Consider the following 23,662-nt stretch of genomic DNA (forward strand, 5'->3'; position numbering starts at 1 on the left):
CACTGAGGTCTATGCGTTCACCGAGGAGGAATATGTAAAAATTACATCCGTTTGTGTATGCTAAATATGTGTGGAACGGATCTAGCCTAACTAATCAGATCTATACAATTCACATTAATGACCTATTTTGAGTTAAAAAACGGCGTATGACCTCGTAGTCTCCAGATAATTTTTTTATTTTAATGTGGCCCTAATATGCCGTCATATAAGATGAGTTTCTGGAGGAAACATAGCATCTGTGCCCTCTGCATGACTTGTGCGATTCCTGCATACTTTATGGTAACTTCATGATTGTAGAACAGTCGCAGGTCAAAATGTAAAAATACAATTGTTGAACTTTGAATGGGTTGTGCTGAACTTTTGGAGCTTTGAACTGAGCTGGAGCTGTTTGAATTACTCCGTCCTGACCAAGAGCAAATTCAAGGTCTCTGAAGGCCACAAAATAACACACTGAGGCCTTTCATTGTGAATGTGGCGGTCAGGGACAGGTTGAGGACCCAGCCAAATCAGAGGAATGGAGGAGGAAAATGCAGGAAGGACAACAGTGCAAGGAAATATATGTGCAGCTAAATTAAAGGACGCATATGAGAGAATAAATGAAGATCAAATACACACAGCAGTGAAGGAAAAGAAAATAGATGAGGACCAAATGAAAGATAACAGTGATCCCTGTGAATGCAACATGATTCAAAAAAAAGCCTTTAAACAAATTAAATATGAAGCTGATTAATACCTGTGGAGCCTCGTTCACCTCCATCTTCCTCCATTCTCGACCAATTAGGTGTAGACTTCCCACTTGACCCGCCCTCTCCCACTATTTCCCTTCTCTCAGAGGACATCGGTGAATGGCGGCTGCTTGGGTACCTGAGGAACAAACACATGAAATTACTGTATACATTCTATTAAACAAGCTTGTAGTAAATGGTGACGAATGTCTTCTCTGTGGTGGGCGCCATGTTTTTTTTAAATGGTTTGGCGCAGGAGATATGACTCGTAATTACCACACCCACTTTTTTACAAAAAGTAAAGGAAGTGGGTGTGGCTTATCGCCAGGCAAGGAGAAAAATACAACAGCCAAAAACAAAGATAAAGAAAGCCAATATTTCATGCTGAAAACTCAATGAATTCAGCTACATTCATAAATTTAAACTCACACATTTGAGGGGGAACACATCCAACATCTGTTTAATGCCTTTTATAATGACAATCCTATTATAATAGCTTTGAAAACGATGTAAAAAAACGAAACTGAAATAAACAATAAATAAATACACAAATAAATAACCTTTAGGAATAATGACATGACAAACACATTTCCTTACTGCTCTGGCATGGACTTCTGTCTCCAGTGAGCAGAGCTTCCAGAAGCTTCACTGGAACAGGACAGGTTACTGGGTGAGCTGCGATTATGAGGGGAGCGACCTAATGCCATTGAAGAGGCCAGGCTGTAACTCTCACTGCCTGGAGACATCCTGGTAAACAAACAAACACAGAACACAGAAAAATATTAATATAATCAGGCAAAGCTGAGGGAAAAAGGAAAGTCAAACAGATGAAGACAATAATGGGGTGTATTTGTCTATCATGCACTTTGGGCTAAAAGAAATGAACCCAAAAAAGGAGAATACTTTGCTTGAAAGGACTACTATTGGTTATTACCCTTAAAGCTGTCTATGTATTCACTGTAAAGGGATCGTTCTTCCACACTGCAGCTGCTGAATATGATTTTAATAGTTAAACTGGTGTATCAATACATTGTATAGGTTTGTCCACATCATCTAACAAATACTTGATTGGATAAAGACTTGAAAACCTCAAACTGGGTGTCACTCTGTATTCAAATCCAACCTTTTGGGGTCCAGAGGTCGCCCATCGCTGCTGACGCTGCGTGGAATAACAGCCCCTCTCTCCAGCCGCTCAGCAGACAGAGTCTTTCCCACCGAGCTGCCCAGGCTTATGGCCCGGTTGGGTGTGTGCGGCTGTGGGGAGGCGGTCAGCGACTGCTGGGGGCTGCTTGACGTCCTCTGCCATTTGTTGTTGTTGCTGCGGAAAGGGAACTTGTACTCGAAGGAGCCGCTGTCAGTGCTGCTACCCTTGTATTCTGACACAGGCGCTCGGTAGAGCTCTGAACAACCCCTTCAGGAGGAAAAGAGCACGAGTTCAGGAAGGACTTTCTCAATATAATCAGGATTAAAATCTACTTGCATCCATTCATTCACTGCTTTCTGCTGACCTGCGAGGAGTGGCGTCATCGTGGGGTGGGATGATGATGACGCGTACCGCCATTGAGGTCCGCAGGAGGTCAATCATCTGCTCATGGGTCAGGGTTGCCACGGACACTTTGCAGATTTCCACTAAACGGCTTCCTTGTCGCAAACCTGCCTGCCAGGCATAGCCGTACGGCTCCACCTGGAGAAGGGGAAGGGGTCAAAGGTCATTCAACTCTAGACTGGAGGCTGACCAATTAATCAGGTCATTTTAGTTATCACTGATTAATCAACATCAGTCGTTAACCAATTAAGCAGTCGGGCTCTAATATGTAACTGATGTATTAACTTCATTGCTGTGTTGTGATTCTGTCACTCTGTGCATTATGAGCTGCCACTTTTAAACCAGCAGTAATGATTATAAAATGACAACACTGCGATTAGTCACTCGTTCATTGTTTACAGTGACATTTTACTTTGTTATTTATTTAACTCTGTTTGCTGTTTGAGATTTAAGCAACTTTGTTTTGGAACTGCTTTTTTTTCCTCTTTTTTTTTTTTACATTGTATTCCGGAAATACAGTTTGCACAAGTTTGCCTTTTCTTATTTATCAGTGGCTTTACAGTCATTGTGTTGACAGTGTTACTAATTACAGTTGCTTATTTTAATTTACTAGTGTTTGCTTCTTTTTCTTAAATCAGATTTTGGGTATTACTAAAATTTGTGTAGAGTACATATCCTGTATATATCAATGTTTTTAGTTCATATTATAGGGGCTGATGTGTCGCTATCGACCAATACATCAGATATCAGAGTTTTTAAAAACTCTCATATTGTTCGGGCTTTACTCTGTACAATTAGAAACCCTTAACTATCACATAAAATCTTACAAATAAGAAAAGAACAGATGAGCAGACTTTGCTCATAATCATTATTTCAAGCAAATTTACCAGCTACATCATCATCCTAATTAATAATGCAGGTGTTCTTTTATCTCAAAGTGTTTAAGGAAACAGCAAAAGGCAGAGATGGCAGCATTGCGACACCATATTTTGACGCTAATCATCTCCCCTGCGGACATGAGCGAGAACATTAAGTATAATCTGCTCCAGTGCATCCTATAGTTTAACGGCATGCATTTATTCAGGCCAACACTAAGCCAACATGAGGGGGGCACAAACCTCTGCCACGATGCCTTCATAATTCACGTGGAAACCGAGCTGACCCAGGCCATTTCGCCGAAGTGTCATCTCTGACGTTTCACAGCCCTTTGTAAGAAACTGGAGAATATGGAGAGATGAGGATGAGATCAAACATGAGTTGGCAACACAATAAAGGCAATAAAATTCTTCTTTTGGCAAATAAATTAAATCACATTTATAGACCCATTGGAGGTGTGAATATGAACCAATACTTTTTCAATTCAAACATTCCTCTGAAATGCATGAGAATGAATAACAATAAGTTTAGAAATGAAGAACAAAGATGTGTCAATTAGGAGAAAGGAGAGTTGTTTTTCCCCCACAGAGAGTCAAAGTGCAGCACTTAGATGGGAGGATGTAAAGCACTCATGCTGTGCTATCATTAGGATCAAGATGGAAAAGCCAAAAATAGTCTCTCTTTAAAGGCAAAACAGCTCTGAATCAAAAGGAAATTATTGAACAAATTCTTGATCAGAAAAAGTCAAATGTCATTTATGAGTGACTTTTTATTGCAAATAATCCCTCTTTTTGTCTATAGCTATGCATTTAGTGGCCTGAATCCACCCCATCAAGCCTGTGCACTGTGAAAACCTTCACATTTTACAGGCTGGGTAAATAAATCAGGCGAGCTGTCATGCACCTGAGAGCAATAGTTATTGAGTCTCTCGCGTGGGAGAAGGAAAGTGCGATTGCAAAATGAGTTACAAAAGAAAGAGAGAAGAGAAAAAGAAAGAGTTTGCTGAATGCTCCTACTTGAAACGACTCAACAATCAACTCCATCTACCATCTGAACATCTATCGTTGGATTATTAACAACCAGTGATGTAATTATTCTGTTATTATGCAAACGTGGAGATCAAAGACAAATGACAACACAAATTACATGAAGAACCCATAATAAAAGCAACACTGACACATAAGTGCACACACACCTGCCCTCTTTAAAGGCAGGAAAAGCCTGAGTAAATGAATGTAGTCCAACACACTTGTGATTACATAAGAAAACACCTTTTTTTTTCTTCCCTCTCCTGACTAGTTTCCATGGAAACAGCAAAGAAGGAGCTAGCATTGCGGTGCAGCATGTGTAGGTGTACGAGCCATTACGAGTATTGTCCAGAGGTGTTTCTAAAACTCAGTGGGTACGCTGAGCGCAGTAATGAGACAGCGTGTGGACACAAAGACACAGTCATTGAAGCAGACCGACTGGTGCTGTTAAATATTAGGAGAGTCTGTGTGGGCCAGGTGAATTATTGACATCAGCCAGAAGCACCTCACGTTCATTCGGTTGGTTGGTACAAATCTGGTGTTTATATGAATGAACATTTGACATAATGAGTTATTCTATGGAGGCTTCCCAATAACATATGTTATTGTTTTATTTCCATATTCCATTAATGAAAGCTGGCTAATGCTGGCTGCTGGTTGGGTGGGTGGGATGTCTGCAGTGGTGTAACAATTCATCTATTACATTGATGTCGGGGTTCTCGCCAGCACTGTTGAGCGTAGGGGCCCCTGACGTTGTAATTTTGCTCCCCCTACGGATTGATGTCGCCCCCTACAGTGTGTTTTCAGCAGCGTTTGGGGGGGATTTTCTGTTGTTTTTTCCTTTTTTAATCGGTACCATTGTAAGTGTTGCACACTTGGACACAAAAGACAAGTCTGTGTTGCTTTAACTCTTTTTAATCTGCATAACCTAAAAACACATACATCAGCCACACCATCTATTTAATACAGGCGATATGCTCGTATGCTCCCGTCTTTACTAAAGGTGTCCCGATGCGCTATTGATATTGGATATCGGTCCGATATCAGCCAGAAAACAAATATCAAATTTTATCACCGATATAAGGGCTACAATAAAATTTTCAGCTCCAGCACTTCTATCCATAGGTGACTGTGGTTCACACTTCAACAAAGTAACCTACTGTTGCTGACTATTGTTCTCTGTTTGAGTAACTTGATCAAGCCTTTTATAACATTCCACACTACAAAATAAGTAATAAAAGTAGGTATGATTCGTGCAGATATCATATCGGATTAATATCGGTATCGGCCGATACACAAGGCTGCAATATCGGTATCATATCGGAAGTGAAAGAGTTGTATCGGGACATCCCTAGTCTTTACCTGAGGGTCCATGATGCCACTTAGCTGCCCCCAATGCTGCCTGTGTGCATCCTCTGCATAATCACCGTCCAATATAAACAATGTGCTTCAACCATACGTAGCGCGTAGCAGCACATGAAACTGCTTGTCATGTTTATAACTCGCAACGGATCATTGTACATGTGTTCACGGATGTGAATACCGTCGGGTTGTTAGGGCTTAAAGAGACATCGGCTACATTCTGGTCGGATGGGTTCAGGCCGGGTCGGGTCAGGTCTTATTCCTGCCCGATTAAAGCTCTACTGTGTGCATCCTCCGCTTTGTAACCCATAATAACCATCCAATATAAACAGTGTGCATCATAATCTCTGAATGTGTGTGTGTGAGGGTGTGGCCATAACAGTCCCAATATTACTGCAGGTCCCACATAATACCTCATTTAATTTTGAAAAGCGAGTCTTGGAATCAGTCTTTTGAATAAAATGTTATTTCTTGTCTATACAGCATGAGTAACTTTAACTACATTCATCAGGACCCTTCACCAACTCAACAAATAACTTTTGGCTTTAATGTAAGGCTGTAACAAAGATTTAAAAAAAAAAAACACAGCTTTAGCTTTACTTCACTAAATTTGGCCCTCAGAGAATTATGAATTTCAAAATTGTCTGCGTGAGTGGCGCTCGCTCTTGTGCCACGCAATCCCCCTATACTGTGAAAATATCCCGGTGAGAACCCAGGATGAATAGATTGATATTCCTAGACTCCAACAACAACGATCTGTGCTCGGCAAGTTGGTCTACCAGAAGACATATATCAATCCGACATCGTTTTAAAAATGTAATCGATCCTTCTTTTGGTGGTGGTGGTGGAACACATCGCATGTAAGCATTACAGACTTTATACGGATTTGTGTGTTATTTTTTTAAAGGTAAAGATATATGAATCGAAGGTAAAACTAACTGGTACACAGAGACAAGGTTCTACCTTGGCCAACATCAATTTTGTTCAGGAAAAACAGAAAAGAGTGGTGTGTTGTGTTTGATGATCCAACCTTAACCCTAATTATGAAAATCACACGACTTTTGCGTGCATGTGTGTGTTTCCTACCTCAAGTCGTTTCACCACTTCTTTGAAGTCCTCCGTGTTATTGCCAATACTCCTCAGGGACACACATTCTCCTCGCTCATAGAAAATCCTCAGGGATGCCGGACTGCTCAGCGTCCAGCCTATCACGTCCTTGGTGGCACAGTTAAAAACCACCGCCTTAAACTCCTGGTCCAGCAGGATGACAAAGTCATTGGAAATGGCCAACAGGGCCTCCAGTTCACCTCCATTCCCATGATCCTCAGCATAGACCGGCCAGGTTATTGCACCAAGACTGCGCAGCTCTGCACCTCCATACGGTCGAGTCTTCTCCTTCTTCTTATGAGCCAATGAGATGAAAGGAAACTTTCCAGAGGGATCGATTGGCGTACTGGTTGTGTGGCGCTCAGCAAGATCCCGCAAGTACTCTTGGCGTGTTCGCGTGGCCATGGCCCGAAACTTGTGAGATTTGTGGGCGGCATTTTCTGCATTGATGACTTTGGCGAGCAGGAACTCCCGAAACACAGACGACTTGGGAAACGACACACCCTCAAGGATAGGTGGACCAAAGGACGGCATGTCTCTGGAGCGAGTGACTGCCACACTATGAGAGAAAGCAGAAGTAGTGAAAAATGTTTTAAAATAAAATTCTGGCATAGAAGAAACATCTTTAATCAAGTCAGATTTTCTCCCAAGAATCAGCATGGACAACATTTAACATCAGTTACAGAAACTTCATTTATCTCAAATGTCTTCAGGTGATAATTGCTGGGCTGTAACAGGAAGTCTGAGCCCTTGTCCCACACGGTCTCCTGCTGACATGTTGAAGCCAGGATCGGTTGTTTTGTCTTATGAGGAATACTTGCATCACCCACATATTTCTAAACATACCGCAGAGGCCCCGTCGTCACCGGGAACATGTCACGTTCAATTATACCAACCATCAAAGTTGTTGACAATTCATTTCTCACCTTTTCTGCATGGTGTTAGACTGATATTTTTCTGCCTTAGTGATTGATTAGGTGAGCTTTATTTATTTAATAATATAATGGGATATGAAGGAGGCTGGACAAAAAAGTTATTTTTACAGTGTGACTGAGAAATCTATGTTTATGTATGATTCTTTTGAAATGAGAAAAAATACCTAACTACTCTTTTACTATGGTCATTCATATACATTAATGTATATAAGTCCTTCCTTCGTCCTATAGACCCCCATACAAATGGAAATGATCGCTGAGTGCACCCAGCAAATAGGCTTTTTGAGACAGTCAATCAAAGTGAATGCAGAACTGTGCATGAAAACAAGGCCGCGCGTCACAACAGCAAACACAACTCTTACCTGACCCATAGACTTAAATTAATGTGACCTGATGCAACCTTGTTATGTTCCGCGATGCGCATGCAGAAAAGTAGAGGCGTGGCTAGATTGTGAGAGGCAGTGGAAGGAAGTGAAGCTGTTTAGGGCGGGACATCGAGACGTTTCTCAAAAACTCTGGAAATCAGCTTTAATTTCAAATTAAATTAATTACTATTACTGAGCCTGAAATAAAGAACCCCATTAAACTTAACCTTCCTGTTGTGTTAGTTTTCTGTTAGCATCTCTTATGATAACAGGCCATTTTTTACCCATGTCTTAAATTATCTGTAAAATACACTAAAAAAAAAAAAATCAATTTGTTTCTCATCGCTTGGTTACCTTGTTAGGCTTCCTTATCCATCAAAATATTGGTATTAATCATGTTTTTGGTGTGGGCGTCAGTATACCTCTCGATTTAAATGTTTTAAATAAATGGTAAAATGATCCTCACGAGAACGGACAGTTCGGGGGAAACTTAATCTAAAAAATATTTTAATAATTACATATTTGTAAGCCAGTGTTGTGTTTAATTAAATTGTAATTGACAGTTTTAATAGAATTTCCATGCCAATTACAATTACAAAGTCAATTGTCTGAACTCAATTACAACTCAAATAGGATTACAATAGCAGCTGATACTTTCAATTACAATTGCGTCATAATTGCAATTAATTATCAGTGATGCAATTACAATTATAATAGACCTCTGATGATAACACAGCTAAGTTATTAAAGTCTACACACACACAGTGTGTAGAATAGTGGATATCAAACAGGGGTACGTGTACCCGTAAGTTGGTACACAGTAACATTTGTTAATTTAATTTCGAACATTATACAACAAATTTTCAAATGCACACAGACTTTTCTTTCTAATCCATCATTAATAATGTGTGGCACACTTTTGAAAACACAGCAAAAGGTTAAGTTAAAAATCTAAAATCAACAGAAATTGATTAATAAAAGGCTTAAAACCAACTTTAATGTTGGACCAGACACAAGAATGGGTTTAGATGGGTTTACCCTGCTGACAGAAATAAAAGGTGTTTTCATGGTAAAAGGAGTCCCTGAAGCACTCAAAGGTGCAAATAATAAAGGACTAAAAGAAAAAGTGACCTTTATTGTTTTAATTCCTTTTCTCACTCCAGACATCACTCAGAACCTTATGTTCAAGCTCTAAAAGCACAAGTGCTGATGTCAAACACTTTTGAAGAAGACATGACTCACGCAGAATGAATGGCGGCGATGGTGAGATGAAGTGAGGAGTATTACAACAAATGGACAGGAAAGAGTATGCAATAGAAAAAACTGAATGTGAAATCTAAAATGCTGGGAAATGTGGGGAGAAAGCACGATGCCGTGTGCGCCGCTGACTGCTGTGCAATCATTGTGGCAGCAGAAAGGAAAGAGCACAATCCTGCTGTTCCACTGATTTGTGGTCTTATAAATATCCAGTGTAGGCAGTCCTGCTCTTCCAGTATCCACGACCTGCTGCCCACTGAGCCAGGACGAGAAAAAGAACATGTCAATACCTGAAGGAGTGCGAGTCTAAGTGTACGAGCGGAGATATTGCAGGAGAGGACAAAAAACAGCAGTTTGTCTACATACGTTGGCTGCTTGAACCTCAGGCCATTCACACTGGACTATACGTTACATTGATCCTGTATCTGTAGCAGAGGTGTAACAAGAACTGATATATTCTACTCAAGTAGAAGTAGTTACTTGATGGAAATTGTACTCAAGTACAAGTAAAAAGTAGCTCAATGAAATAGTACTCAAAGTAAAAGTTACTAGTTACTTTCAGCTCCCACATTTATTCTTGGTAATAAAACTTGCCATGGTTCCCTTGCATACAGTAAACATCTCATATATAAACTTAAAAAGGAAGAGACTAAATCTTGCTCAGTTAGAATTCAATTTATTTTCCACAAAGACATCTGTATGAAAAGGTTTGTCAAAATGTACATGTATTTGTTTAAATCAAATAAAACCAAATGAATTCAATTCAAAATAGAAAAACTGGGATCACATCCTAGAAGAAACCACTAACTTGAAAAAAAAAAAACACAAACAGATGCCTATTTTTTGGAGATGCCTATTGATGCTTAAGGCTCTTTTTGGCAAAAGCAAAAAAAAAAAAACTGCATCTTGGAGAGAATTCACCAAACGATACCTGCAGTTTTACTACTTAGAAGTTTCTGTGTGTGTGTCAGCCCCATGGGGGATAATTAGGACCTCACGGGAAGTACTCAAACACCAATTAAAACAGCCATTAATGGGAGACGGAGGAAATATCATCAGAAAGAAAGAACAAGAGATTCATGAAGGGAAAAAATAGTACAGTTTAAGAGATTTTAAAAGGAAAAGTAGAAAAAGGAAAGAGCGCACAAAATTCGAGGCTTACTACAGAATATCTCCTATATAAATATAGTTATACAGTAAGAAATCCATTCAATTCAGTCTCAGTATTGTTTTTGATGTTTTACAGAAAGAAACCAATGTTGAGGTGTCACTAAAGGAAAAAAAGTAACTTCAAAGTCACTGACAGGATTTTTCAGAAAAAGGCTGTTTTCTCAGCTTTCTGTCAGAAACTGGCAATTTGTGTGAAACTTGCCTCTATTCAACTGCTGATTGTGGAAAAACGATGAAAGTAGAGACCCTAATCTTTCAGAATCTAGTTTCAGATTTCAGATTCAGACAAAATATTCTGTGGGTCTTTGAAAGTCAGTCAAAATGCTCTAAAATGGCTGGCAGTGAGGGGGGTAGCCGTTCTGAAAATGGCTGGCAGTCAATGAGTTAATTGGACATTTAAAACCAAGGTGATGTTTTGGAGCCTTGGAACTGCAAGGCTTTCAGTGTTTAACCAACGCGGTGCAGTGGAAACCCACCTGTAGGAGCTGTTGTCAGAACACGGGTTATGTGCTCGTACGATGACAAAGACGTGCTGGAAGTGGGAGCGGATGTTTTTAGGGGTGAAGGGAAGAGCCCCGGGCTCCTGGAACACAATGGTGACGATGTCGTTCCCAATGTGACGCTTACGCAGTAGCTATGGAGACAAAGACGGAACCACATAGAGCAAGAGAGAGAAACTTCTGTTAAGCAACAGTCTAGGACAATTATATCCAAATCAATGTTAAAGCTGCAAAGGATGATAATTTTTATCAGATAAACACATAATAAAGGCCTTATGGAAAAAAGACGTAAAATTGTTAAATTGCCACTTATAAAACATCATTTTTGTTCTAGTTTGTTCTCAGTATTCCCCGTGATATCACCTCACTCTGTGAGACATTCACTTCTGCTCTTTCTGTGTAAACACGTCAAAACAAACATTCACCATTGATTTGCTGCAACTTTCATCTGTAAAAACAGCACAAATGTGTTTGAAAGCCATTTTGGCAAAGTTTTTGGGGAAAATATAAATAATAAAAAGTAAAAACACAAATGCATCAAATCCCACAATGCAAGGCAGAAAACGTCTTCCGAAAATGTTAATAGAGTGTTTTCAGTGAAGATAAAAACAAAATTTTGAGCGGCAATTTTAACCTTTGACATCCTTTTTTGAGCAAATGATCTTCACACTATGTTCTCATCGAAAAATATATATAGTTAATCCCTGGCAGATTTCAGTATTTTACATTGTTGAGTCCCATTAAAGCATAAATGACGTGAAATAATATGCAGACCACCACCAACTCAGCCATACCTGCTGTTTATTGTTCGGAGTGTATGGCAACATAGTGGACACGTGGAACATGATCTCATAGTCTTTGTACGTTGTGTACAAGGAGTGAGTTCCAGTCGAGTCGGCTAGAGAAGAAACACATCACAATATTAATGACAGAAACTCATAAACAGTGCTTATTACTGAGGAGTGTTACTTAAACACAAAAACTATCCTTCCCAAAACAAAATTAAAAAACTCCAGCACATCATTAGCCACCTCCACAGTTTACAGACTATTCATAGATTACAACCTTTTGACAGAGGCAATAAATATACTAAAGGTGGTTTGAAATACAAACCTATTAAAACATTTACATTTCTTGGAGCTCATGTACGTACTCTTTGTGTCCAGTTGAGCTCGATATTTGGTGAAGCCTTTGAGCCGAACCCTCTCGCCGAGCAGGTGGAGAAACTCCTCCAGGGCGGGGCCTGCAGCCTCATTGTTGTACATCTCCTCTTCGCTGCTCTGGCCCGCCATGCAGTACATCACCCCCACTTTACGCTGGAAACTGAGCTGTGGAAAAACCAGAGATCGATGGAGGGAGAAGAGATACATCACGATATTTTGCTGACATTTTCACATTTTAGCCTTTAACGATTGCAGGTGCGGTTGAGTAGGGATTTAAAAAGTGTTTTGTGAGCATATTTCTATTTAAATTTTGTATTTTATGTTTTTTAAAGGGTTCATTTTGAGTGTAATATTTGGGAACACATTGGACATAAACACAATTTTCTCAGGAAACAGTCAGGAGTGTAATAATAATTGGAGAGATGAATAAACACTTATCAAAAGTTCAAATGTAACATCCCCTTAAAAGATTATCACCACAAAAACACCATGAGAATTGCTTTACCAGTCCACATTGTAACACTTTAACAAGAGGAAATCACTAGAAATAATCAAGCTGATACAATTATAACCAAAACCAATGGTGGTGAGTTTGCTTGTTTGTTTTTCCTACCCCCTGCTCGTCTAGCTTCATCAACTGGTCTGTGACTTTTGGTGTGTTGAGTGCAAGTCGCAAGCAGTGGACGTTGAGTTCAGGCACAAGGTACTCCAACACTTCCTTGAGAGGCAGGCCTCGGCCAAGGCCGTGTTTGGACGTGGACGGTACGGCGTCTTCCAGGATGGAACCTCGTAGAGTGTTAAGCTGGGGAAAGACAAAAGAAATATGCTTTCAAACGACTGAGGCGTAAACAAGCACCAGTAATGCTAACACTAACAAACAAAGAGAAAACTAATTTAAACATTTAGAATCTTTACATTTCCTCAACTTATGAATCATCATTGCAACAGTGGGCTGTAATTTGTTCCAAGCTTTGTTACCAAAACTGGCTGAAATGAGGGTCAACCGCACTTAAAGCTGCTCCGTACAATTATTTTTATTAGATAAAATGCGAAAAATGTCAATAAACTGACTGTTTATGGTGGAGATGAAAACAAACTTTCAAGCAGTAGTTCCAACCTTTTTCTCTTCTTGGAGTAAATTTTGTTTGATTTATTGTAAGTATACTACAAGAGAGTAGTTTTTAAACTTGTTTGGCTCCCGTACCGCCATTCTCCTCTTTCTTAATCAAAGCACCTCCAGATACAATATCTTCCTCATAATACTATTAAAAAACAACAACTATAGAGCATATTGATGGAGTGTTAAAGCAACACACATTTAAAAAAAGAGATGGAATAGATTAAAAACTAGATTTATTTTTAAAATGTATATTATTTCGGGTCATCTCCCAGTTTGGAACCAAGACTGACACTTGTATTCTTAGTTCATGCTCTAATCAACATTATTTCCATCATCATTATTATGATTATGGTTTTTAGCCAAAAATACACATTTTAAAATCCCCATATTCTAATGCTTTTATGTGTTAATTTCCCACAATCTCTCAAGTACCCTCTGTAGTGCATCGTGTACACATATCCCCATATGGGAAACTGCTAATAGACTGTGACTTTATCTAATGAAAAAATGATCAGGTGTGTATTATGTAAATAAATTAGTTTTCATTATCAACAATATGTATGTCATTAAATAAAGTGTTTTCCTGCATTTAACCAACAACCCCGCCTCCAACGACTTCAAATGTCATCATTTATCCATTCTGGATCTTTAGCCAATTACCGTATTATTCGGACTATAAGGCGCACCGGATTATAAGGCGCACTATCAATGAATGGGTCTGATCGGGTCTATTTTCATACATAAGGCGCACCGGACTATAAGGTGCACCGGTTTGTTATTATTATTATTATTATTATTATTATTAAGGCTCATTAAGAGAAACAAAATAGTCAGATAAGTCAAACTTTATTCAACTCATTAATAATAACTCTCAACATTGTTCAAGTTTAACACATAAAATATAGAACATTACACACACTTTTTCAGTTCAGTATGTTCAGTATATCACTCCACGAGACGCCTGACTACGGTAGCCCTAAAGCGCCAAAAATCCAGGTGCAGCTTCATAGTTAACCAAAGTTGTACTAAAACATTTTGACATATTAATTTCGTACATAAGGCGCACCTGATTATAAGGCGCACTGTCGATTTTTGAGAAAATTAAAGGATTTTAAGTGCGCCTTATAGTCCGAAAAAAATGGTAGTCTTTATATTTGGGATTCATGAGCCAGTCATCAGCTGATTTACATCTACCCAACATTAGTTATGTCACTGATCATACATTCATATTGAAAAGCTCTCTCACAAACTCTGCGGACATCACATGTCCGATGAAGCAGCAGTGAAACTTCATGATAAATGGGAGTGTTGGAGGAGGATAAGAGCAGAGGGCGGGGTATTCAATTTGTCAATCAGGCCAAATATTTTGAAACATGTATCCTCTCTCGCTTTATTTAGATATTCACAATTTCACATTTTAAAATGATAAAGGGTAAGGTAACAGGTTTGGCAACATCAATACTTTTCCATACATTAGTTTCCATTTTTCATTTTTAATGATAATCTAAAATTCCAGACCTTTCCATATTTTCCATTCTTGTGTGGGAGCCCTTCATAGTTTAAGGGGTAACGAAGCAACAACAAAAACATCTCTCGTGAATCCAATGAGATATTTATTTAATGTGAGGGAAGTTGAAGAATCCTCATGATGAAGCCAAAAAATGAACTATTCAACTAAATTAGATTAAAATATATTTCGCAGCGACTAAGTTGACGGCTAGTACAACAAATCATAGAATAAAATAAAACCCCCTTTTAACAAATGTACCAAAAAGAAGTGAGAAACAGTGTGCATGGCCTGACCTGACATTGCTGTTTCCACAACATACTCAGTCTTTGGGGTAAAAAAAAGAAAATCTAAAGGACACTCATAAATAAATCAGAAGGTAAATAGAAAGTTCTGGACCAGAATACATATCAAGGATACATGCACACAGCTGGGAGTTCATAGAAGTCCCAGTTGGGGCTTTTGAGTGTCAGGATTTTTGATATCAACATTAAAACCTACACCATCCTATGTGGTAACACACAGAGTTGAACTTGCTGAATTAGACAAGCACCCATGGGTCAAGCACTAAAGAAGAGAAGCCCTCAGCAGACCTCTGACGCTGCTCCATTCCACATGAACATCTATCTGGGATTCTTGCTATTTTCAGACAACCCACTCTGAAAATAGCAATTAAAAGGAAGAGAGGACGGGGGCAAAAAGAGAAAAACAAAGCACTGTAGGGTCAGGCATTATCCTGAGAGACTGAAGGAGCCATTACTCACAGAGTTGTTTTAATATAAGAGCAAAGCCATTTACCTTCATCACTCAAATACCCCTGTGGCTATTTCAATCTTGATTAGCAGCAAAGTGGCACAGCTCAGTGGCTAACAGATGAAGGCTGACTGAAGGTGGTGGGTGGAAGTAAAGTTTAAAGAATCAGGATGTGCATCTTTGGTCCTGGTGAGTTCTATGTTGAACACTGCAGGAAAGGCTGAAGAAATTTACAAAGAGTTTACCCTCCCTGCACAGTACAGATGGAGTATTACCTAGACTAGTTGGGAGAGTGGACTAAAATGAGGTTAAAGTGCTGTGATTTAAGGTGGTGCTAATGGGTGGAGGCGGAAGCATTTTGAGCCAAATGTGACAACTACGAGCTCAAGCTTTTGACTAAATCTTTCAATGAGGCAGATCCTGTAAAGATACTCCTACACAGTCTGATCTAATCATAGCTTTAGAGCGACTGATCCAAGAACTGGAGAATTTTCTACTGTGTCATAACAGCAATCAGAGATGACAAAAACTAGGAGTTCATCAAATTAAATAAACATCCTGTTAAAACGATCAAACAACAAAATGTGACTAATGTCCATTACCTCACTGGTTCTGAAGATGACCCTGTAGTTGTACTGTTGGCCGTGATCTTTGTGCTCCTCTAGTTTCTCTCTCCTCAGACTCACAGCCACTGGGCCAAGGTTCTCATCCACCCCAAGATAGTTCCAGTGCTCTGAGGGTAAGAGAAGGACAAGAATTGAATGCAGGTTTTGACTGTATAAAAGGCAACAATGAAAAACGACAAACATTAATACATTTTAAATATTTTCATTTTACAAACGACACCTTGGATAACCCAAATGGAATTCAACAAGCAAACTATTCTCCAATCTTACACATATCTACAATAACATAAATAACTAGAGATGTAACGATTAATCGTAAGGCAGTTAAAAATCGATTCATAGGTACCACGGTTCACATCGATGCTCTGAAAATTGAATAGCAGTACTTTTTTTAAACAGCAAAGGGCGCTATATATTAATCCTTCCAGAAGCGGACGTGGCGGGCGGAATCTGCTACTACTTTCTTTCTGGCCGCCATTTACTGTTAAACATGCTCATAAATGATTCTTTACCCCTTTAGCACCGAAAGAATATCTGTAATATTACGTGAATAACTGTAAAAGTCACGTTTTTCTATTAGCTCTGTCTGCTAGCATAGCTTCTCTTCTTCACTGGTGGAATATCTGCATGCCAACCGACCATTGGGTTACCAGCGCCCTCTGCTGGTCACAACAAATATCTGACGTAAATACAGTAAAATGACTGTTTTCTTTTTTTTTTTTTAAAGTCCAATTGTTAAGGCACAAAATACATTTTCAGTTGCACTTTTAAAAAGAAAAAGAACTATTATGTAGTTTTGAATTGTTTACTATAGAACCAGAATTTAAATTAATGGGCTTCTTCTTCATTTGTATTATTCCTTTATTTATTTCATTCAAGATTTATTTTTAGTTAAATTGCATTGTTTTGAATAGTTTATCAAAGGATTCTTTTGACAATGAAAAATAAAAGGAAAATAGTACAGTATTTTCCCCAAAAAAATAAAGGAATGTTTTTCAGTCATCATTTGTCTACAGTCCCATTTTGTAAAATAAATCGTGAGAAAATCGTATTGTGAACCCAGTATCGTGAATCGAATCGTATCGGGAGTTGAGTGAATCGTTACATCCCTATAAATAACAGAACAATTCCAGGCACTGTTTAGCAAAGATAAATGCTCTACATTCAAATGAAAAAAAAATATATGTCTATATTTAAAAAGTCATATCTCTGTTGTACCGTAGTCATAGCACAGAGATATGACTACAAACGCCATATCTCTGTTCTACCGTAATATTCGTTGTATAGGCCGCTATTTTTTCCCATTTAAATTTGAGGATGTGGTCAATACGGCGGGGCGCTCTATGCATACCTTTTTCAGCAAGTCAGTATACATTTGTTCAGTGAAAGCCGCTGTCAGAAGCAGAATTGTGTATTACCGACAGTCACCCCTGGTGGGATAGCTAAACTGGCCCACTCACTGTATGTCTAAGTGAACGCAACATTCAAAAACGAGTTTTAGAAGTTGAAGAAAACGTGGTGCAATCACAGCACAGGACGGATACGACATGCCTCGTACAAAGGATGGTGTGTGCGTGGGAGTGAGTGGCTGCAGAAGTCCTACATCTGTTTGTTTGTTTGTCATTACCTATGCCTGAAAAAAGGTGTTGGCTTCAATAAAAAACAAATATTGGTAATAAGAGGGTGAATTAAAGATAAGATAAGGTTTAAAATGTGAGATATCTCAGCCAGTTTGTAATAGAAGGAAACAATAAATGGTGCATCAGCCTGGCTACAGTAAAAACACACCATAAAAAGCTGTAAATGAAGTGAAATGCAGACATGGAGCAGTGAGGAGGTGACTTGCAAACTGTAAATTGATTAGTTGAAAGTTACCGTATCAGAAAACACATAATTCTGAAAGGGAGTAGCCCGCCCGCCAACATGCATGTTCTGATTGGCTGAGTCGTTTGAAGGACACCCTCATCAGCCAATAGAGTGCGGCATATGTACGGGTACAGCTATTAAGGGAATCTTTCTGGGAATATTGTAAAACTCTTAGAAAGCGGGCAATACAGCAGTGTGCTCTATACCAATGAAAATATGGTAATTGACCGATCTTTATGAAATTTGACTCTGTTATGTCTGTTTGATTCCTCAATTGTCCATACATTTGCACCAAAAGTAGTGTTATTAATAGAATATAAAAATATTGTAAGCATTTAAAGTGTGAATGATTATGGTACCGTGATCAGAATCATTGATCCACATAACTGCAGATATCTGGCAAATAGGACATTTGTCCCTTAGTGGAGGTTTGCACAAAAAAAACTTTTACATTTATGCTTCACAACTGTATTTCACTTTTGGTGAAGAATTATTCATTTTGTTTCTTAAACTTGGCTCCCATATATAGAGTATTAACAGAAATGATCTTCCTTATTTACCTCTAAGGTAGAAGTATTTTCTGTAGTAATAGGCTCCAAGGTCCACATGCTCCACTATGTATCGTTTGGACCTGTCAGAGTGTTGGCTTTGACCGTCCTTGGTTGCTTCCAACACTGCCACACCAGCATTGGTGAAATGAGTGGTGAGAGTGGCATCTAAAGGTCCTTCCTCCGTGCTCCCTGTGGAGCTGCCTGAGCTTCCACCACTGCCGATGCTTCCCTGCTAGAGGATACAGAACAAGTGAACACTTTAAGTAATCCTATAGTCAACAATGTGGTTGTGTTTTCTTGCTCCAATCACAGAACGTACCTGTTTAGCAGGAGAAATGTTTCGCTCACCCTCTCCTCCAATCTCATTTCTAAAACAAGGACAGCTCAGAACTAAGTCATTGCTCTTGTCATCACCAGGATCCAGAGCAGGGTTGGTATTGGGCCCTGTTCCATCTTTGCTAAGCTCCTCCTGCGAGCCACAAGGTGACCCATACATTCCGCTCTGATTGGATGAAAGCGATGATGTGGCTGAAGCAGAGGCGGCAGCAGCCGCCGAAGCACCAGTTGTTGTGTTTTTGCGTTTGCCCCCAGATTGCCGACTGTGGATTGCCTCATTGAGGTCAAAGAGTAGAGACTGGACATCAAAATGGGCAAAGCCTTTTTGGCACACCCATGGTTTGGGAAGTGAGCCACTTTCATCGGCCTTCCCTCCATCTTCAGCATCCGAGCCGGCCCTTGAAGAGTCTCCTTCCACCTTCACGCTGCGAAGTTTGCGGAATATCGACTCACTTCCTGCTTCTGACTTTGATCTTCTCTTCAACTGCTTTTCTCGTTCCTTTAGTCGACTGGCAGGGCTTCCTCGGGCTGGTCCCAAAGGTCCGTCTGGCAGGTCCAGCGCCGCTTGTTTTATGGGAGCCACAGTGAGGAGCTCGGTTAGCCTCTCTGGGGCTGGACTTCGCTGGTCAGGGGCCTCTGCAGACTGATATCCTTTCAGCATGTCAAAGAAGCTCTCTCCTGACACTCCGTGTTTGTCTATGGATGAAGTGCTGCCATACTCGCGGTGCATTGGTGTCCAACCAGAGAAGGACCAGCCCTCATTTCCGTCTACATCCAGCTCACTAATAGTTATATCACTGTTACTGCGCTGACGGATGCGTCGCATGCCTTTGCGAGGGGAACCTAAATATCCATCCGGTGACAGAAAGCGATTGTCCTTGCCTTTGCTTTGCATCTTGTTCTTCAGCGTGTTGTGGATGTTTCGCAGCATAGAGGAGTCCTGCGGGCTTATCAGGTGACCTAGCTTTGCTGATAGGTTACTGTGGGCTGCAACAGCTGAAACTCCTCCACCACCTCCACCACCACCACCAGAACCACCACCAGAACCACCACTACCCATTCCCCCTCCTCCACCACCTCTACCTCCACCCTCTCCTAAAAGTCTCTCCCTGTCCCCACTTCCTGATCCTGAGGAAGTGGAAGTGCTGGTAGAACTGGGTGAGTCAGTCTCCACGGTGATATGCCACACCCCACCTCCTCCGCCATCTTTCCTTGGAGGCCAGTCAGCCACACGGGCCCGAACCCCCATCTTAGGAACGCCTGGGTTGGTGCCGGTGGTGGAGGAGGAGGAGATGTGGGCACTCTCGCTGCGTGGTGGCGGTGCCCCTCCATTGGGCAGTCGTAGACGACGGGTGTAGAACTCATCACTAGCTGGTACAGAGCCTCCGACTGAACGCTCTGTCTGAGAACGCTTCAGACTGGTCATGACGGAGATGGGAAAGGGTGTGGGGAGGGGAGATGGAAGGGAAAGGTAAGGATGGGGTGCTGAGGAGTTTAGATTTGGGTCAACATAATGCCCACTTAGTAAAGTGATGAGAGAGACTCACGGACACATTTGGTGCTGAAAGAAGAAAAACAAACAGGAAACATGAGCTCAACTTGTGAAAAAACAAATTTTATTTTCGTGAATCAAATCAAGGTTGCACATTTTCTTGTGTAAGAAAATGTTAACCGAGAATTAATTTGTCATTAGTGAGGAGAAAAAATGTTGTACCTTTGCACAGCTGAAGCTTGCAGAATATTAAAGTGTTGATGAATTTTCCCAGTTGAGGACTCTACAGTGCCGGTTGCATTGCTGGGAGAACACAGTCACCAAATCTGAAGCCATGACAGAAGGAAAAGAGAAAGAAAGTTTTTGATCTGTATTTACACAAATATTTCTGCATTTATTTAAAATAAAAGTGTTAAAGTTAAACCAGGCATCAACTCGTGTAATTAGCATTGACAAAAAATGTTATTGGTTTAGTAGGTTTAATTGACTATTTGTTTCTGCCCTAAAAGCTACTATCTAGAAAAAACCATGAACGGCCAATGTGAATATGCAAATTTCACAATAAAAAAGCAGATGATGGGTTTCAAACATGTACCCAAAGCTTTTGTCAACAAGATCCTTGAAATGGAAGAACTTTAACTGAGATGTTCCTGAAGCCCAGAATAGTGCCATGCTTCTTCAGAGGGTCACAGAACCCGTTTATATCAGTATTGCTACCTGAGGTTAGGCTAGTCTCTGAGCTTCTGGATTTAACCTTAAGGCACTCAAGAAATTAATTATCTCTTTAGGCAGTTGAGTGAAAAATCCACATTTGCACAAGTCTAAGTAGTTATTTAAAAAAGAAAAACTATATTAATGTGCTATGAAAGAATACATAATATAACTACGGAGGATGTTGTTTTGTTGGATTCTGTGCTTGATTGTTCATAATGATGCACAACTTCCTCTTTCCAGGTCCCACTCTGTATCACCATGGAGATACGGAGCCTTGTACTGTGCCCGTTTCTGTTAAAAAAAAAAAGTGTGTGTGTGTGTGTGTGTGTGTGTGTGTGTGTGTGTGTGTGTGTGTGTGTGTGTGTGTGTGTGTGTGTGTGTGTGTGTGTGTGTGTGTGTGTGTGTGTGTGTGTGTGTGTGTGTGTGTGTGTGTGTGTGTGTGTGTGTAAGAGAGTGAGAGAGAGAGAGAGAGAAAGAGAACTAAAAAGCTGTTGATTTCATTCCTTTTTTACAAAGACACTGCTCTGGGAAATTTGAATGGACTTCACGCCCAGTTAGTGGAAGAACCAGAAAAACTGGGATCACATCCTAGAAGAGACTGCTGACTTGAAAAAAAACAAAAAACAATGTTGCCTATTTTTTGGAGATGTCCACTGATGCTTAAGGCTTTTTTTTTTTTGGCAAAATAAAAAAAAATAATAATAATAACTGAATTTTGGGCAGAATTCACCAAACGATACCTGCTCTGCAGTTTCAAGACTTGCCATCACTGCTTAGAAGTTTCTATAAAACTTCTTTGTTCACGTACCATGTTTTTCAGTAACTCAGATGGATTTGTTTGAGCAGCATGACATTCTACTCTGGGGTTTGCTTTTGGCTTCAAGCACTAAAATGTTTGATGAGGCAAACATTCAATGTTTAAAAACAGAAACTCTTCCCTTTACAAGCAGGGATTAGGAGTGTGTCTGCACGTGTGCGTGTGCGTCTGATCAGGAGGCTTCTATTTGCAGACACACATTATACAAGCCAGTAAGCTGGTTGTGATTTCTAACAGTCCTGAGGTATTCTTAATTTCTGCAGGTTATGTTGAGAGCTCAAGTGCTTCTATGCCAATTGTCTCTCAGCTGCATGTACAATAATCCTCCTGTTATAGATTCTAATAATAGACAATCTGCAAATGTGACTTTTACTTTGAAAATGAAGAATTGTAAAAGAAAACAATTATCTGTGTTAAAGTTTAAAACAGGCACCAATTTGTTATCAGATCAGAAAAATGTAATGTATCCATACTAATGTAACTACATTGTTAGTATTTCTGGTGTTTTCCCCAGACTGGAAGTTGTGGCAAAACAGGTTTACACTGAAAGATCTGAATCTGGCCAAAATTCAAGGTTTCACGGAGTGAGGGAATATCACAGGGAATATCGGGAACAAAAAAGGTGTCTAGCCAATTAATGTCCTCCTTGTCTTGTAAATAAACAAGAAATCATGATACATGATAAATGGACTTGATTTTAATGTATTTGGGAGTCCCAAAGCACTTTACATTATTTCCATTTACAGTTTAGTATAAACTTAGTAGTTTATTCTAAATTTAGCAGACGCTTTTTTACAAAGCGACGTAGAACAATTTCAGAAACTGCAAGACCAATTAGACTGACACATACAGTAACTTTCACCTTTTCTACAGCAGTTTAACACCAAAGGTAAATGTGTAAGACAAGTACAATTGTTGCTGTGTGTCACAGTGAGCCAAGTTCACTAAAGATGGTAAAAATGAAAAAGGGAAGGGGGGGGCTTATTTGCTTCCTAAATATGTCCGTAGCAAGCAACACACCAAGATGGAAACTACCAGGGGAATCACTGACAAACATCATTACTAAAGAGGGACTCTAGTTTTCCTATCCTAGTGTTGGACTTTTCTGGTCATCCACTTTGAATTCTTCCCACAGTATGTCTAGTGTGCATGTGCGCGCATGTGGTGCTCTGCTGTTAGTCATGGACAGGTATACACACCTGTTTCTGTGTTTCTGACTGAAGCCATGACAGCCTAGACTGGAGAGTCAAGTCCTGTCCTGTCATGCTTGTTTTATGTCATGTTTTATGTCTCAATGCCTTTTACAAGCTTACGTGAGATGCCGTTTTGTGGCCACGCCCAGGTTGCAAACCGTTGGAGTGTTGAGCGTAAATACAACCTTTGGATGGTAAACTGCCAAAAGGAAGGGCATGCTGACTCAGATTTTGACTACAGATCCTCTTGGACACGTGCTACCTTAACATCTCAGAGCGGTGAATACATGAAATGTCTGGCACAAAACACCAGAAGCAGAGCACATGGCACCACATCCTTTCCTCCCACTGTTGTCATTATTCTCAAAACTGCAGTTGAAGCTCATTGTGTTTGATCAGCAGCACTGAATCCTCTGAAACAAAAATACTCCCATGATCAGTTTAACACGCAAGTCTATTACACTTCAAATCAGGGGCAACATGTTGCGATGTAAGCCTATTGTATCATTGCTTTTCATCGCGGCTCATCTGGGCGTGAATGAGGAATAGGGCTTTCCTGACATAAAGGGAAGACAATAAGGGAAATATTGAATTCAAGTTGCCAGACAGCAGGCGATGAAAAGTTATGGAGTGCTGATAGTTTCAAAGTGAAA

General features: G+C 40.0%; 1 protein-coding gene across 3 annotated transcripts in view; it reads right to left on the bottom strand.

The window, feature by feature from the left end:
* sipa1l1 (signal-induced proliferation-associated 1 like 1) overlaps positions 1-23,662 on the bottom strand; it is an 87,042-nt gene that overhangs the window by 22,350 nt on the left and 41,030 nt on the right. Inside the window, exons 3-17 of one of the 3 annotated variants that reach the window (XM_028439325.1) lie at positions 20,508-20,611; positions 20,341-20,354; positions 18,777-20,211; positions 18,467-18,689; positions 16,017-16,147; positions 12,648-12,836; positions 12,025-12,199; positions 11,666-11,769; positions 10,848-11,005; positions 6,624-7,203; positions 3,390-3,488; positions 2,234-2,409; positions 1,849-2,136; positions 1,323-1,472; positions 734-864 (exon numbers count right to left, since the gene is read on the bottom strand). In XM_028439325.1, the coding sequence (XP_028295126.1) occupies positions 734-864; positions 1,323-1,472; positions 1,849-2,136; positions 2,234-2,409; positions 3,390-3,488; positions 6,624-7,203; positions 10,848-11,005; positions 11,666-11,769; positions 12,025-12,199; positions 12,648-12,836; positions 16,017-16,147; positions 18,467-18,689; positions 18,777-20,211; positions 20,341-20,348 (3,847 nt within the window). In that variant the 5' untranslated portion in view covers positions 20,349-20,354; positions 20,508-20,611. Of the gene's footprint in view, positions 1-733; positions 865-1,322; positions 1,473-1,848; positions 2,137-2,233; positions 2,410-3,389; positions 3,489-6,623; positions 7,204-10,847; positions 11,006-11,665; positions 11,770-12,024; positions 12,200-12,647; positions 12,837-16,016; positions 16,148-18,466; positions 18,690-18,776; positions 20,355-20,507; positions 20,612-23,662 lie in introns of all 3 variants that reach the window. The other 2 variants (XM_028439326.1, XM_028439324.1) reach the window with 2 other exon arrangements.

The sequence above is a fragment of the Gouania willdenowi genome, chromosome 24 (assembly GCF_900634775.1).
Source record: "Gouania willdenowi chromosome 24, fGouWil2.1, whole genome shotgun sequence".
In the NCBI taxonomy this organism is placed as follows: Eukaryota; Metazoa; Chordata; class Actinopteri; order Blenniiformes; family Gobiesocidae; genus Gouania; species Gouania willdenowi.